Genomic DNA, 18,516 nt, shown 5'->3' with positions numbered 1-18,516 from the left:
TGATATATGTGATAGTAGCAGTAAGGGGTGGAATAGTCCTCGAGGGTCAGTTGTTAGGACCGATGGGTAGGTCAGCACCCCAAAATGGCTTGACATGGGTAGGACGGCACCCCAGAATGGCCGCATGGGTAGGACGGCACCCAGAATGGCCGCATGGGTAGGTCGGCACCCCAGAATTGTCTGACAATATGTATGCTATGTGGTACGATGGGGGAACTCACTAAGCTTCGTGCTTACAGTTTACAGTTTTGGTTTCAGGTACCTCTTCAGCGAAGGGGAAGGAGCTGGCGTGGTTGCGGCACATCATACACACACTCTTTGTTTTCCGCACTATGAGTTATTATGGGATTTGTACTCTGACATTATTATGTTTTTACGATTCGGTTTTCAGATACGAGACATGCTTTTATTAAATGATATGATCGGATGATATTTTGTTACAAATGTTTTGAAAATCACTTAATCAAAAATGAAATTTTTGGACGTGAAAATTGGGTCGTTACACATTTGCTTAAGCTTGGAAACTTAACTTCAACATTTATTGTCTAATGATATAGTCTAATATGTAATGACCAAAATAATATTTCATGGGTATAATTAAGTACACGATGCAAAACATATTATATCCCTCAAAATACACGAGATTGCATTTTTGTCTAATGATTTCACTAGAACCGGGAAGCAACAAATATATTATAACACACTGGCTTAACTAAACCTTAGAATTCACATCAAATTATCTCACATAACACTATAAAATTCAATTCAATTGCAATAATATCAAAACAAAGTTTTAAATTTCCTATTTTTTTTAATTTAGACTATTTTCGGAACTTTTTCTTTTCATTTTTCTTTTCAATCTAGCGTGCTTTTTCCTTTAATTTGATCTCTTACCCCACACTTAAGTTAATGTCATCATTGTATATAATAATAATTAAAACATATAAATTGTTGGTGATTTTAGTGTCACCATGTCATTTTATATATCTGGAACTAACATGTGAGCTAAAGGGCTTCATAATGTGTACTCTAATATATGTACGGGTTGGTGCGGAGTGCACACGTGTATACGATCAAATTAGAAGTCGGTTCGACGACAAGTTGGGGGTCCGGGATTTCCAAAGGGGTGGCGCCCCTTTGGTGGGGTCTAGGGGCAGCGACCCTAACGGGGTCAAAGGGGTAGAGCCCCTGGATAGATTATGTTAAAACTAACGAAAATCGTTAGTTTTTGGAACCCTATATCCTCATTAAAAACTGGATTACCCTGACTTGCTTCCAAAGGAACTAATGACGACTCAACCCTAATGAAACGCTAATCTCGTTTATTATATAAACGACTCTTCCTTTTGAGAAGAAACACACGGAAATTAGCTCTCGTTTTCTTCAAACTTTCGTAGAATCTTTCTAGCAATTTCGCTTACGATTTCTGTGCCTAGAATCGTAAGTGTCCACTTGGATTATCCTAGGATGAATTTCTTACAACTCAGGCATAGGGTAGAAATATCAGTTCATAAAGTGTTCTCACAATCCAACTTGGTATCCATATCTCCACTAAAAACCCTATATTTCTAACATAAAATAAAAGAGGGGTAAAAGGAACGAAGTCGCCTTGGGTATATAGTCGCGAGAACGGATGATTGTCGTGGGTCGCTTGTTTATACTAAATGTAACAACCATAAAAATCAAGCCAATTTAAAACTTTTTCAACCATTCAAAACCATTAAGTTATTACAAAGTATTTTCAAAATAGTTTAGACATCAGAGTATCTCAGAAATCAAGATCATAAAAATGCGAGGAGGTGCACGATCACACCTTCGACTGCTCGCGATCATCTGAAGTACCTGAAACAAAATCCAAAACTGTAAGCCCGAAGCTTAATGAGTTCCCCCAAAATACCCATACACACAACAATATACATATAATCACAAACAACATACTATGGGTCCTTCAACCAGCGGATTGGAATACCCCCGCCCCTCAACCATCGGGTTGGAATACCAACATACTATGAGTACAATCAACCATCGGGTTGGAATACCCCCGACCCACAACCATTGGGGTTGGAATACCCCCAACCCTCAACCATTGGGTTGGAATGCCAACATACTATGGGTCCAATCAACCATCGGGTTGGAATACCCCCGACCCTCAACCATCGGGTTAGAATGCTAACATACTACGGGTCCAATCAACCATCAAGTCGGAATACCCCCGTCCTTCAACCATTGGGTTAGAATGCCAACATATTATGAGTCTAATCATCCTCGGGATAGAATACTCTCGCTACCAATCAAACATGTGTACCTACATCAGATAATCATATAAAAGTTTATAGAGGCAGCATACTAGGGTCTAATCATCCACAAGATGGAATACCCTTAACTACCAATCAAACATGCGCACATATAACAGGTAATCACATAACAATCTACAGACAATCAAACTGATCTACAGATCTCTATTCATAGCAACATCCTATCTCCTAGGATACCTATCTAACCGATCTCACTAATAACAAAGCAAAATAACAATCCAAAGGGCCGACCTTGGTGCCTACAACTCTTGAGTATAGTGAGGAAAACTCACCTCACAATGTCGAACTGTAGCGATAAGATCAAGCTCCCGAATCACAGCCATGAACTCCACCACCTATAACCACCACAGGACCAAGTCCATCAAAATCCCAAATTACCAAAATACCCTCAAGAGTCAAACTTGGTCAACTGTTGGTCAAAGTCAATGTCGGCATTCAAGGTCAACATTCCACATTGAACCAACTCGTCGAGTGCACCTAGCAACTCGTCGAGTTCCTCTAGAACTCAGAAACCGCGAAAACCTGAGTCAACTCGCCGAGTTGCCAAGCAACTCCTCGAGTCCTTGTAGTGTCCATAAGATTGGGAAAAACCCTATCTACTCGTCTAGTTTTCTTAATAACTCATAGAGTTCATGCCGAATCCAGAAAATGGGGAAACCCGTCTCGACTCGTCGAGTTGGCTTATCCAACTCGTCGAGTTCATGTAGTCCACTTCTTATCTAGACGATTTCAAGCTACTCCGAAGCTCCAAATGGTAGATCTAGCCTCCTAGGGCATAGTTACCACGTAAAGTTGCAAACTTTACGTGCATGCAAGGTCTTAAATGCCAAAACCAAGCTAAAGAAGAAGTTTTAGGTAAGGAGAAGGCCATAACTTGCTAAAGACTAGAACTTTATGACTATAAGGGGCTAGAGGAGTCCAGATCTGAAGTTACAACTTCAGATCATGCCCAAAACTAGAAATAACTCCACAACAAACTAGAAATAGCCCTAAACCTTTGCATGAAGAGATCTAGCTAGAGAGAAGTCAGGGTAACGAGTTGTTACCTTCAAGATGATGCTAAGATGAAGTAGAAATCAGATCCATAAGCTTTTCCTTGCTCTAAACTCCTTAGACTTCAAGCTCTCTTCACAAAATCCACCCTCCAAGCTTCTTAACACACAAAAATGGAGGAAGAGGGAGGCTAATGATCCTTTAAATAGGGTGTAAAACACTGGAAATTAGGGTTTCATTTGCAGCTCCTACTCGTCGAGTTGGTGTCCTCCAACTCGTCGAGTAGACCTCATAAATCACGCGGGTTGGCCATTCTCTACAGACGAGTTGGGGCCTCCAACTCATCGAGTAGGCTTCCTTATTTGTAGGGGTGAGAAAAAACCGAACCACAAACCAATAAAATCGAAAAAACCGCATAAACCGAAACCGAAATGAAAACCGATGGTGCAGTGCGGTTTCTAGTCTCGTAAAAACCGCAAAAAACCGAACCGAACCGCACCATATATATATATATATATATATATATATATATATATATATATATATATATATATATATATATATATTGATATTCATAAGAACCAAGAACTTATGACAATTAAACTTTCTATAAATATAAATATCTATGTTATCTATCGAATGATATTGTATATATTTTTAAGCATACATTCAGTGATATTTACAATAACAAATAATATTTATGACATTTTTTAACATTTAAATATGAAGAGTACTAGTGATATAGTATCATTTTTATGAATACATTAATTGATATTATCGTATGTACTTGTGAAACAAATATTATATTAAATTCGTATAATATTCAAGCATTAGAAACATGTTGGATGAGTGGTTATGTAATTTGATTTCAAACCAAGAGGTGGTGGTATCGGTCTATCTCCAATAAATGATTAGCAATCATTATCTGAGTCAAAGTAACTCGCTGAGTTACTTGAGTTTTAGTAAAAAGGCAAAACGAAAAAAAAAAAAAAAACTAACAAAAAACCGCAAAAAAACCGAACCGCAAAAAACTGCAATAAAAAACCGCAAAACCCAAACCGCATAAAACCGAATGGTGCGGTTTCTAAATTTCAAAAAACCAAAGTTGCGGTTTTCGGTTCGGTTTTGGCCAAAAACCGCACCGAGCCGCACCATGCTCACCCCTACTTATTTGGAATAAAATACCTAAAATCACACTCCTGGAAATCAGGATGTTACACTAAATATGAATATTTCTGCTGGAAAACTTCCAGAATATGAATATCCTTGTTAAAAATAGTGGACTTATGGCGTAGAAGTAGGTGGTTGCTAAACTTCAAGACTGAAAAGTAATCTGTATGGGTGTTTCCATGGTGTGGTAGAGTAAAAGGCTACAACTGGTTTCGGTAATTTTTTTGAACTTCAATTTCGATAAAAACCTTCGTCGCGGCCAACAGTGAGAATTGGCGTGTCGCGGTCTCGAAGTAAAAATGGAGAGTAATCACGTAAATAGCTTCTTCACAATACATAATGAGAATTGGTGTGAAGCGGTTTTCGGAGAATAAGCTCGTGATGTATAATACTGTTGAAACACGCAGATAGGATTAACCTGTTCTGGTCTTCAAATATCGGGAAAACCAGTCTGATGAAATCGTTGGCCATGTCACGGGTTATCTAGGCTCGTGGAGCGATATCGTGAAAATTTGAATTTTTCACCGTTGCATGAATCGACTAATCTTAAAGTAGCTAATTTCTTGACTAGTCTCTCGTACAGTTTCTCACCATATGTGACAGTGATAACTCTGTAGACTCCTCGATATATCTCCATGTCGAATGTGCACCCCACACTTATTTGTGTGTCATGCTTCTTGCTTTCTTCCCATAATAATCAACCCACTCTTACATTTTCACCCATCATCAATTTCTAGCTAAAAATTTTCTTGTCACGAAAATAAGAATCATCAAAAGTACTTTTATTTCAAAATAAAACTAAAAATGAAAACGAAAAGTTAAAAAAGAAAATAAAATGCAAACTAATTTAAGAAATCGATTTGCCTCCTGACACGCGAGTCTTGAGTTGGACTCTCAGCTTTGTAAAATATTAATAACTTTGTTGTCATCCATCTGTGGCATTTAATACTCTTTTTGAACCAATTCGTAAAATTTGACTATTTGTTTCTAAAATCGGCCAAATGAGCATCAATATATAAAACCCTAGAATTTTGACAAGGGTCGGAACTGGTTGGACACTCATCAGAAATGGATCACAGACCAGAACTCTCTCCAAAGACGGAATTATCAGGTTGTTGTTCTTTGTCCAAGTCTTCTGCTAACAACCTCTCCAGCTCCTCCGAATCTTTTTTTTCGGATCAAATAAATCATCAAGTACCTACAACTCACGTCCAAGAATAACATCAAGCGTATCCATCTAAAACTAAAAAATTAAAATTAAAATCTAAAATTTAATCAACAAATAAATAATTAATTCGAACTAAACACAACCATTCTTCAACAACAACATCAAAAACTTGATGTGTTATTTATGCATTAGTTCTGAATTTATAAATCCTAATTTATCACGTCTAAACTAATACACACACACACACACGGAAGTGAACCTAATCATATATCGGTATAGCTGTGGTAAGAAAGAGTGTCGAGTGTTGAGTGTCGAGCACAAGGGGAACAAAAATGATTTAGATCAAATAATTTAAATGTTAATTAAACTAATAATAGTAAAGTACAAGATGGGGATGTTTAAACTAAATTAAACTTGCTTTAATACCCAATTAATCAACGAAGTAAAGAACTAAATTAAAACAATAGATAATAAGTATTTCCACTAGAATACGAATTCCCCAAGTTTCTATGTTCGATTTATTAGAAGTGCAATGGATGAATGAGTTGATTCTGAATTATAATATCACTAGTCATCTTGGTCAGATTTTATAGTACTAATAATTAATGAACAACTAACACAAATGTCATATAATTATTGAAAACATAATTAATTAAATATATTCAAACTATGAACGATATGATATAGCGATTCTTATCAATTATCATGACAATCAATCGAAGCATAACAGGTATATCTATGATTCTCTAACAGAATCAAAGTTAACTATTAGTATTACTTAACCCATATGATTTGATCGATCTCTAGTCCTAACATTTTAATGATCGTAAAGCAGTTAAGATTCAAGTTAATGTAGTTATATTCATCCTCTTAACTACACATAACTCAATAATAGGCGATAAAAATCACAACTCTAACATAAAAGATAAACAATCAATCGCACACAAGTGTTAACCAAACACACATAATCCTACTAACGAAGTCAAAACATATTCACGAGGGTTCATCTACATCTAGACAAAAGTAAAGGTTTTTACACCATAATCAGTAAACTAAAACAGAAAAACAACACCAAAAGATTGCGAGATACAATCATCAACCAAACCTAAAGTGAAATCTCGATACAAATAGCGCATGAATTTTCAAATCCTTGTTCCAATCGACTTTCTAGCTTCGAAATTGACCCTCTAGCATTTTTGGACGTCAAAAGTCAAGTAAAAATCACAGCTTAAGGCTGCTAATGGCTACATACCAATTAGGGTTGAAAATCTCATATATTTATAGTTTTTATGACACCATGGCGCGATAATATCTTCACCGCGGCGTGGTGGTCGGGTTTCCTTATTGAACATGAATACGTAGACCGACATGGGAGCTTTCTAAAATGTAAATAGGACGCGACACTCCTAGGAAAGGGTGCAACATAATTTTAGTCTCCTTCCCGTTTTTCTTTGCTTTTCGTCCGTTTCAGCTCCGTTCTCTTTGTTTTGCATCCCAACTTCGATTTTAACTATATCTAATCATTCCTAAACATAATAAATATCATACATTTTAAAATATAACATTTTAATCAAATATATTAATATAATTTCGTAAAATATATATTTAAATAAGGTCATATCAATTATACATATTTATACATATATGTCTAATCATAAATGGTTACACATATATGTCTGTTTGCAAAGTGATTAATGATATATAATTATAGTGGTTGGTGGCAACGAAGGTGGTGGTTGCAGAGGTAGAGGTGGTAGAGGCGACGGGGGTGGCAGTGGTGGATTGGCTGGTGGCGGTGGCGATTGTGGTCGGTGGAAAAGAAACATGTGGTGCTACATAATCATTTATGATTATAACTCTCCTGCCGTGATACGCTGGAGCGTTAAAGTGGCAAATAAGAAATATTTGGATGATGTCGAATCTCAAGAACATTAATTTGTTCGGAATCTCAACGGAAAACCTACTTATATATATATATATATATATATATATATATATATATATATATATATATATATATATATATATATGTGTGTGTGTGTGTGTGTGTGTGTGTGTGTACCTCATATTCGATTTAGTCCTTATATATTTGTTTATTCAATTAAGTCTTAAAAACCGGCAATTATATTCAATTTGACCATTTTACTCGGGCAATAGGTTAGTCAACTTCAAAAATTACAATTTTGACCAAAAATTTGATTTTTATTAAAAATTTGATCCAATATATATATATATATATATATATATATATATATATATATATATATATATATATATATATATATATATATATATGTTTAAAAAAATATTAAAGTTAACCTTAAACTAAGTAACCAATTTTATGGTTGGAACCCAATAAAATGTGCTATATATTTGTTAGTTGGACGAGTATCTATAGGTTCACAGAAAAAATCTGTTTTTTTTTATCAAAAAAATAGAATATATCAAAATTCATAATTTATGTTTTTTATAAATAAAATATTGATATATAATTTTTTTTTCATGATTTTAGCTCGTTGTGATTCATATTGTGAGTCTTAACCGTATCTAATTCACAATGTGAATCTAATATTATGCACAAAAATCGTACAATATCTAATTAATTCTCTTGCAAATTTTGTTATGTATTTACATTTTTATAATAAAAAACAAAGAAAATAGGACCTTAATTATTACAAATTTAGGGGCTCTTTGATAAAGTTTAAGAGGCATCCTTTTAAAATTAAGATTCATATTGTTTGGCAAGGTCTTATTTTTTGCCTCTTAATTAAAAAATAGTCTCTTATTTATTCAGACTTCATTATACATCTGAAAATAAAAAAAGACACACACGTTCTTGTTTTTTTCCTCACCCTACCCTTGTCACCCATCTTCTCGTCGTTCATGCAACAATCAAACAACACCCGCATCCATCCTCTCCAGCTTCACATCTCCGGTCGTCGCCACCTACCACACCTCCGACGCCACCTCCCACACCTCTGGCGCCGCACCTTCTCCCTCTAGTAAGCCCTAATCGTTTTTTCCATGTAACCATCTCTTCTTTGAAATCCATTTTTCTATGAAATCGATTTTTCCATGTAACCATCTCTGAAATTGAAAATACTTTCAAAAATCCTTATGCTGAAATCGAAAATATGTGGATGTGTTCTACTGACCAGAACTTTCCATGTAACCATCACGGTAAGGTTTTTTGTTCTTACCCTAAAACTCGTCCCTTTTCGCTGAAATGGTTTTCTTATGTTAGTAGAATCGATTTTTTTTTTGTTCTCTGAATTTGTTGGAGTCGATGTCGATTTCCCCTTTTCTACCTAATGTGTGTCCATTCAGTGTGGTCTACTACCTGTTCGATGAAATGTCTAGGAGAAATGTATTGGGCTAAATTTGCGATAATGTTCAAATAGAGGGTTACATTAGCATGCTTCGATATTGTATGTGGCTGATTAAAGTTAAAAATTGGAAATGATTTTAATTTGTATTAATTAGCATATGTGAAAATTGGAGTTTTGGAAATCATTTTGCTTACAAAACAGCTACCCTTATGGCCATGAACAAAGAACAATGTATTCATACTTGATTTGTTTGCCCCTAATTTCTTGGAATAATTACTATTTTAGGATCACTGTAATGTAAAGCAATATGATTGATGAGGCATTTTAGGAAGAGGAAGCGAAGAGACTTTGCTTATCATTTGTGCAATTGGTTTGTTTTCTTGTGTTTGTGTCTTTGTGATAAGTGTTGGTTTTGAAATTGAGATAATCAAGGATGAAAATGAAATTGGTGATCTTTTATGTTATTATGTGCAGTTTCATTATGGTGTGTTTTTTTTTTTTTTTGCATACATGAGGTCGAGGGAGCATGAGATCAGGAATATGTGAAGATTTTGAAGCACAAAAAATGTAGACTTTGAAGCACAAGAAGAATGTAGTAGTGGATTTGCAAATAATAGATTATGGTCGTTAGATGATTATTCTTGAATCGGTTTAATTGATCAACTTCCGGTTGTTGTTATGGTCTTTAGAAGCATAATTTTTCCATTCCTATGTTCAAGAACATATATGATTGTATTTGTATACATTATTTTATTATTTTTGTATTGATAAAGTTCTTTCCTAGTTTTACAATTATAATCTTAAGAATACATTGTTTATATTCTTTTGTATGGTGTTTATATTTATTTTATAGTTATTTAAGAAAATAGTTAGGTTATTTTATAAACAAAAACATTGAATTCAACAAAAAATAATACACAAGGGTAAAATGGTCATTCTATAATTCAACACAACAATTTAGAGGTTCCAACCAAATATGTTAAAAATTCAGATCTTAAAAATTCAGACCCTCTTAGAAATTCAGACATCTTAAGAATTCAAATCTTAAAAATTCAAATCCTGTCAAATTGTCCCTTAGGCTAAAACTGAACTACCAACATACATCACATAACATTTGAATGATAAAAAAAACATTTATTCATTCAATTGCTTTCAAACTAGGCAAAAACAATGCATTCATTCTAATGAATAATTTTTAATGGTTTATTATAAAAAATTATACATATAACTTTTATAAGTAAAAGTATTATCTTAAACAAATGTGATTATTACTTAAAAACATAAAGAGAGATGAACAACGAAAGATCAAGAAAAAAAATAAAAAAGGTGATTATTAGGTCTAAAATATTGCTCTATACCACTTTGAAGTTTAATCAGCTCAAAGACAATTAAGAATTAACTGCTCGATGAAAAATAACAATTTAAAATTTTTATTCACCCTAAAATTCATATTTCAACCAATAACACAACTGTATGGTTTTTAAGAACCATATATTGCTATGCAGGGAACCTTTGGTGTAGGAGACGATAGTCATGGTTGATTATCAATATCAATATCAATATCTACACGAGCAAATACAAAATGTTGTTAGATATCAACTGATTAAAGTTCGTCTTCCATATTTTTTAGCGTGCTTGAGTTTGTCAACTTCAAGGAGATAGAATAAGAAATCGTTTTATAGGCAAGTGGAGGAGAGCGAGATTAGGGTTGTAGTGTGACTTATTTTCATAATCATCAAGCTGCCTTGTAGTAGTCAGTATTAGGTGTATTGAAAATGTGTCATTCCCCTAAGTGGTCTAGGGTTCAAGTCTTATGGTGGCCAAAAAGTATATAATTAAAAGTAAGATTAGTATGTGTATGAGTGTATGTATGTTTGTCGTTCTAAAAAAATATAAACTATTATGAACTTTCTAGAGCTTTTTCATGACATCCGAGTCAAATAACTCAACTCATATAATTAATTACTTAGAATTAATTTCTTGTCTTATTTAATATTTTTTAATTTAATTTTTAATTAAACTATTTTATTTGATTTAATAAGACTAAATAATCAATATCTGTTTATTTATCTTGTTGTAGGTGGAAAATAATGCTTTATCACATATAAACATATTATTTATTTCCAAATCCTTTTTATAGTTATTAGTGTGTGACGACACAAATTTTTATTACAAATATCTAAGGGAATTATCAAAGTTTTATCTACAATTTGTGGAATTCTATTAAAATTAAAACATTTTAAATCTCAGTTTTAATCACAGGTTTACAATAAAAATCATACATATAAAAATGAACAACACCAGTTTGGGTGTGTGTACGGAATATTTATAACAAAGAAGGGATTAAATATAAAAATTGTAAAAGAAGACTCAAGTATCAATAAATGTAATGTTGTAATGTAGTGGGTGTTATACTTACATAGATAGAAACTAATCAAGCCAGCATGTGTCGTTCATTTGGTCTGTGTGGTTGCTTTCCCTGTTGGCAACGTGCCTGCGGTACTGTTAATCATCGTCGACCTGACACTCTGTCACTTATAAGTTTCATGACTCTAATTTGTATGAACACTCAAAAATAACAAAACAAAGATTTATTGATAAAAGAGTTCCCAAAAAGGGAAAACTCTTACAATATTTTACATTTTTCCCTTCTAAGGGAGGAATTACTCACTAGCCATTGAACTGAAAATTTACTAGATAGAGAGTGTTTTTTCTTGCACTCGTTATTGCGATGCCTCTAAACAAAACATAACTCTCAATTTATAGATACATTGAGAGGGTCTGATCTCCGCCTATTATGTCAGACATGACGTTTTTATCCACTAAAGACTACATTATTGTGGACAGCTGGAAAGCTTTTTAATAATGAAGAAAGGCATTATTATTTTGAGTGGTCGGAGCCATTTGACACGTGAAGCATCTTTCTTTAAGATGATGAGGATTTGTCATCTTCAGAGGAGGGCCCCTCCTTTGTCTCCGAATCTTTGCTTTCGCAAAAGTGACAAAGATGTTCTTCGAAAAGTTGTTCTGCATGTCGACAGAAGTGTTGGCGTGTAGCATTGGATACTTCCATGCTATTGTTCATGAATTTTTCGCCAAACTTGGAGGCTTGACGAAGATCTTCTTGGCTGGTGTTGTTGTAACTCCAGCTTGTAATTATACAATGCGAGTCAGTATAATTAATCTTCTTTTTTGAACCAGAGATAATGTCAATGATTTTGTCTGAGATTCTTCTTAAACCATTGATGCGATTGGGATGAAGAATTTCTGTGAAAGGTAAATCTTTGTCTTCCATTGGTTGAGATTGCTCAATTTCTCTATTGGCTTTAGAAAGACCAATTTCCAGAAAGTGATATGGAGAAAGAGTTGATTCTTGAATCCATTCTGGGAGTGAAGAGATGCATCTAATGTAGATCGGATTATCTTTTGCTTTAAGTACTTTCTTTCGAAAGTTCTTAATGGATTCAACCATGCTGCTTGGGAAGAATTTGAGTTCTTGAAGGTTGCAAATTGGGTAGATATTGTCGATTAGCCCAGCCTGAAAGGCTTGGTAGACTAATTTTGCATCTGCTCCTTCGAGGAAGTTGAACAGACTTTTTGTTTTCTTGTTCATAGTGAAAAACTTTTCATGAACAAGGTCTTCTGGGCATGCAGCTCTTACTTTCTTCCAGATTGTTCTGAAATCTTCAAAAGAGATTTTAGGATAGTTAACCGCTTGTTGAACGTCATTTGGAACGTCAAACCTTTGGTCTCTGTGAGCTTCTTTGACTTTTTGGATTTTTGGTCGAAGAAGTGGTTGGTTAGTCTTGCTTGTATCATCTTGATAAGTGGCAAGGCTTAATCTTGCAGATGTTTCATTTCTGAATTTTTTGCAAGTAACTTTATCAACTTTACATAAGGTTTCTGTAATTCCCCAGTTAGTATGAACACACCGGCATGAGGTCCTTTGTAGATTACATTGAATCTTTCAGCTTCTTTGTTAAGAGCTTTTTTGTAATCTGGTGTAAACTCCTGCACAGATTTGTTAGTGGGTGACAAAGTTGTCATTTTACTGATTCCTTTAGTACAAGGATTGGAGTTAACCAATAAGCTAGTTTTTCCATCAGGAAGAGGAGTAGTTGTCTCCTTTATTATGCTTTTTAGCAAAGCATCAGCTTTCAACGGATTTGTTGATTCTTTACCAGGTGTCGTTTGCACTGGAATAGCCTTTGTTTTTGAGCTTTCGCTTTCTGGTACATTGGTGATCGTTGTTACTTGTTCATACAAGTTGATTTTCTGCTCAATTGCAGATAGCTCTATGAGGAGCATTTGTTTCTTTATCCTCAAAGTGTTGAGTTCTTCCATTTTTGTAAACTCAATTTTTGTTTACTTTTCTCTCTAATCTCCCCCTCTCTTTTTTGTAGGTGAAGTTTTTGTGAGGAAATATGTCATGAGGATCATATCCTTTTATAGGGCTCGAGAGGAGCGAGTGAGATCATGGATGATGTAAGGTATACCTGAAGTCACGGGAGAGGCAGTCTGCCAGTACATTTTTGTTTCCTGCGAGATGTTCAACAGTGAATGTATATCGTGAGAACCACTCTTGCCAACGTATTAGCCGGCCTAATTTGTTATCTCCTGCAATCCTAGTTCTGAGGAAATAAGTAAAATTTTTATTATCTGTACGAACCAGGAAATTTACTGGTGTTAAATATACAGAAAATTTTGTAATAACTCTTTTTACAGCGAGTAATTCTTTTTCATTGCTATGGTAGTTTTTCTCGGCTACTTTGAAACTGCCAGAGGTGTACCTGCAAATTTGTTCTTCGTTTTCAGGGTTTTTAGCTTTTAAAACACCTCCCCAAAATTCATCAGAAGCATCGGTTTCAATAATTAAACTATCTTCAATGTTTGGAAGATAAAGTTTTGGAAAATTGATTAAAACTTTCTTTATCTTTTTGATGTAGTTTGTATCAGCATTTGACCAATTCCAGATGACATCTTTTTTTAATTTTGCCTGCAAAGGTTTTCTCATGGCTGCAAGTTTTTCAATATATGTTTCAGCATAAGTTAAAACACCAAGAAATCTTTGTAGTTGCTTTTTGTCTTCTAAAACATTTGGAAAGTCATGTAAATGTTCAAGAATATGCTTTTGAGGACAATGAGTACCCTCATTTATTTCTAAACCCAAAAAATTGATTTTTGTTTTGAAAAGATGAGCTTTCTTTTTTGAAAGTATTATTCCATATTTTAAAATGGTTCTGAGAACCTGTGTGACATGAACATAGTGTTCTTGTTCATTTTTGCTGAAGATCATGATGTCATCAACGTATACAGTGCAGAAACCTTCAAGGCCTCGTAGGGCGTTCTGCATGTGTCTTTGAAAAATACTAGGGGCTTGTTTAAGCCCAAAGGGTAGTACTTTCCATTGAAAGAATCCATCAAGACATGTGAAGGCAGTGAGAAGCTGTGATTCTTCATCAAGTAGAACTTGCCAGAAACCTGACTTGCAGTCGAAACTCGAATAAATGTTTTTTCCTCGTAGGAGAGTCAAGAGTTCATGCATATTGGGAAGATTATGTGAGTCTCCAATAGCTGCATCATTGATTGCCTTGTAATTGACAACCATGCGCTTTTTTCCTCTTCTTTTCTCTGCTTCTTTATTGACAAGAAAGGCAGGAGACATATGAGGGGATTTTGATTCTATAATTAGTCTCATATCAAGTAATTCCTTGATTTGTTTGGAAAATTCCTCTCTATCTTGTAGAGAGTAAACCATAGGCTTTTCTCTAATAACTGTTTTGGGATTAATAAGCTTAATTGAAGCTTTCATCCATCCTTTAGTTTTATTTGGATCAATAGGATTTTCAGAACAAACCTTTTCAAGAAGATCCTCGATCTGTTTGAACCTGGTAGTTTGAATAGAAATAATCATTTCTTTATTAATCCCTTCTTGGGTTATATTAGTACCTGGAATTTGTTTTTCTTTAGAACCTTTTTCTTGAGTTTCAAGAAAACCTGGTTTTCCTTTGCTATAGGCTTCTGTAACCTTTTTAGAATCACCATATCATTATTAAGATGAAAGGAAATTCTATCTATCCATTGTATGAATGGTCCATAGACTTGACAGAAGTTGTTACCAATTATGATATCAATTCCTGAATTTTGTTGGTAAATAGTGGGAACGTTGAAATGTTCTCCTGAAAGTTTGAGATTAATATTTCTACAAACTTTATTAATTTTTATGGTATCACCATTTGCAATAGTGGCGCTAATTTCTTTGGGAGCGTTTTCCTAGAGTTCATCCGGAATGATGAATTTGCTTGCAAGACATAAAGATGCACCTGTGTCTACAAAACAATGTACTCTAAATTTTTTATATCCTTTAAAGTTAAGGAAGGCAGAAACATAAATAGAGTTTGGATTAGTAAGATTCATGATTAGGGAATCATCAATTTTCTGGAGGTTTGCGCAAAAATGGTTAATCTCCTCCTCCCTGAAAAGTGGGGTTTGTATGGGACTAGTCTGAGTCATCCGTTATTGATTCATATTCATCAGTGTCTGATGAAGATTCAGTCTCAACATGATATGTAAAAACATGTTGTATACCATCATACTCTTCTTCAAGAGCTTCGTAACCTTGACTTTGTCAGGGTATTTTTTTCTATTTGGACATTCATTGGCATAGTGTCCTTCTTCATTGCAGATCCAACACCTACATTTTTTCTTTCCTTGCGGACAGGAAGTAGTCTTCTTAGGTGTTTCTTTTGAAGGTTTTTTGAAGTATTTTCCTGGTGAAAATTTTCTTCTTTTCTTTTTCCAAAAAGATTTGTATTTCTTTTTGTTTTTATATTTTTTCTTATTATAATTTTTCTTTCCAATATCAAAGTTTTTGAAATTAGAGAGAATGCTACAACAATCCTTGCTTATTGTTTTAAGCTTTTGTTGTTTATATCTGTCTTGACAGATTCTATCAATTTCTTCTTTTGCAATTTTTGTTGCATAAGAAAGACTGGTTTGCTGGATTTCTCTAGTAACTTCTTTTTTCCATCTATCGGTACAGGTTTCTCCAATAATTGGAATTTTCATGAGATAAGCAGATATCCATTGCGCATATTCACTTCTCTGGGGAATATCATACAGATATGATTCATACATACATATGTATTTGTTGAGAAGACTAATATCATGTAATTGGAGTTTTGTCATTGAAACTCTTGCTATGTCAACTTTCTTATTAATGGTGAAGTCTTTATTAGAAATATAATCAAGACCTAAGAAAGTAGTGTATATGACATTTATAATATTATCAAAAAGATCTGAACCATGCAAATCTTCATTCGAATTATTGTTTCTTAGGAATTTTTGTACAATTCCATCAGTTTTGTGTTCTAAAAGTAGTAGAACATTTTTTGCTTTTTCAAATTCATCTTGGTTTGTCTGTAAGATTAGCGAAATCTCAGTAACCCATTTTTCTACAACTCTTTCTCTGAGTTTTAGATCTTGGATACAATCAATATTGAGTACATTGATCGTATTGGGTCATTGACCACTGTTTGGAATACCATTGTGGACAAGCATTTTGAACTCATATTTCTTTTTATTGCCTCTTCTTGTGGCTGTATAAGAAGATTCTGCTTCATCATCTTCCATATCTAAATATTCGAACTTAACAGTCTTTGTATTTGTTTTAAAATTATCTTCTTGTTCTGATTCAGTTTCAAGTTCATTTATTTTAGTCATTCTAAAATATTGATAAAAAAAGGTTGGGTTCTTTTTGATACAATTCTTCACATTCTTCAGTTTCTAAAGATAAAAGCTGAATAAGTTTTTGGTCAGCCTTATCATAATCTTCATATTGAAGATTAAAGAAATATTTCTCGAGTTTCTCAAAGATTGTTTCTTTCATTTTTACTCTTTCCTGAAAATGTCAATTTTCTGGGAATTTTTTGAGCTTCCTAAGTCAGGGTTTCCAACACTGGGATTGGGAGGTGAGTATTTCTTAAGAACTGAATATTTTCCAGGCTTGGTGTTTTGTTCTATGATGGAGATATTCTTGATATGCTCAAGAATGTCTTTATTACAAGGGCAAGAGTCAATCTTTTCAGATAACTCCTTAGTAATGTCTGCAATAATTTTTGCAGATGCTACTTCCAACTGGGTAATGGTTACATATTTATTGACTGTTAAGTCCAAGTTTATAATCAACCCATCTATTTTTTCATTAAGGAGGTTGATTGATCTATTGATCTCGGGTATCGAGGTCATTGATCTGTTGAGCTCGGGTATCGAGGTCATCATATTAGCTGTTTTAACTGCTCATGTATATTAGTGATCTTAAGGTTGGTTTCCTTAAGAGTGCCCTCAATATTTGCCTTTTTGGCAACTTCTTCAACAAATTGGTTGTTTTTTAAAGAGTTTTCTAAAAGAATAGAATGTTTTTCAATAAACTGGGTTAACTTGATAGTTAACCCAACTTCGAAGAATTTTTCAAAATCATTTTTATCGAGATTGTTTTTAACCAGAAAGGCTAAATCATTTTTAAATTGGTTAAAAGGTATTTTATTTTTTGAAATATCTCTAGAAATATCTTTTGAAATACCAAGATAATGGCTTATTTTTGAAGTTTTTAAGAGACATCTTGCAATGATCTGGTTGAGATTATTGCAATGATTTACAATTGTTTGAATACCAGCTTTTCCAGAAGTAGAGAAAACGTATTCTTTCTTTTCAGTATTGTCGTCAAGAGTTTTAATTTTGACTGTTTTACCTTTTTTTATAGAAATGAGGAAAATCAATTTTATTACTCATTTATAATTTCAGTGATTTGTTTGATATTCTGGCGTAGACTATCAATTTTTATAGACATGTTTCTTATTAAATTACTATCTTTTCTTTCTGAGCTTTCACCTATGTGGAGTGAGTCCATTGAAATTCTTGGTCTAAGAGTTTCTCCTAGAGCTTTTTTATTTCTAGCTATATTTAACACCCAAGAGTTTTCTTGAGGATTTATGTCGCATAATTGTTTATCTTTGACATGGCCTATTTCTGAAAAGACATCATCAAGTTCGATGTACTCGTCTTTCTTATAGTCTATGCTATGGTGACTGTTGGTCAAGGCATATCCTATGAGATAGGTTATGGTGAATGGTTTATCACCTGGGCTCATAAGGTCACTTCTTTCAAAGTGATGTATAAAAGATAAGGTTTTATCTATATTTGCAGATTTTAAATCCAGAGCAAATTTTGGATATACTGAAAACATAAACTTTTGGTAAGCAAGGTTTCCCTTTGCAGCACCTAAGATGCAGTCCTGTCTGTCAGTAATTCTGTTGTCAATTAAAGCCATTTTTATGGGAGAATTTATTCCTGCTTGGAATTGGGATTTTATCAAAAATTTTACAGCTCCGATATGGACCATTCTAATTTTTGATCTAATCTCAATTGGAATACTTTTTAAGCTATTGTTTATTTGTTCCTTAGTTAAAAGGGGTAGAAAGACAGCTTCTATTATATCTTTTATGTCTATGGACATTTCTTTAGTACTAACAAAGTAGAAAAT

General features: G+C 33.7%; 1 protein-coding gene across 1 annotated transcript; it reads right to left on the bottom strand.

Annotated features, from left to right (window-relative positions):
- Window positions 1-17,251: 17,251 nt before the first annotated feature.
- LOC111918171 (uncharacterized) lies at window positions 17,252-18,303 on the bottom strand. Its single transcript, XM_023913829.2, has 3 exons — window positions 17,841-18,303; window positions 17,593-17,724; window positions 17,252-17,484 (listed from the first exon to the last, which is right to left on the bottom strand). Exons 1-3 carry the CDS (start codon window positions 18,301-18,303, stop codon window positions 17,252-17,254), a joined length of 828 nt encoding a protein of 275 aa, XP_023769597.1.
- Window positions 18,304-18,516: the final 213 nt, after the last annotated feature.

Source organism: Lactuca sativa, chromosome 9, assembly GCF_002870075.4.
Source record: "Lactuca sativa cultivar Salinas chromosome 9, Lsat_Salinas_v11, whole genome shotgun sequence".
In the NCBI taxonomy this organism is placed as follows: domain Eukaryota; kingdom Viridiplantae; phylum Streptophyta; class Magnoliopsida; order Asterales; family Asteraceae; genus Lactuca; species Lactuca sativa.
This window is presented reverse-complemented; position numbering and strand designations above follow the sequence as displayed.

Excerpts from the sequence above, each read along its gene's own strand:
- LOC111918171 (XM_023913829.2), bottom strand. The coding sequence starts at position 18,303 with ATGGCTTTAATTGACAACAGAATTACTGACAGACAGGACTGCATCTTA. Across the intron at positions 17,725-17,840 it reads AAGCTCAGAAAGAAAAGATA|GTAAAACAGTCAAAATTAAA; the intron begins GTAATTTAATAA and ends CTATAAAAAAAG. Across the intron at positions 17,485-17,592 it reads CAACCAGATCATTGCAAGAT|CCTTTCTGGTTAAAAACAAT; the intron begins GTCTCTTAAAAA and ends AAAATGATTTAG.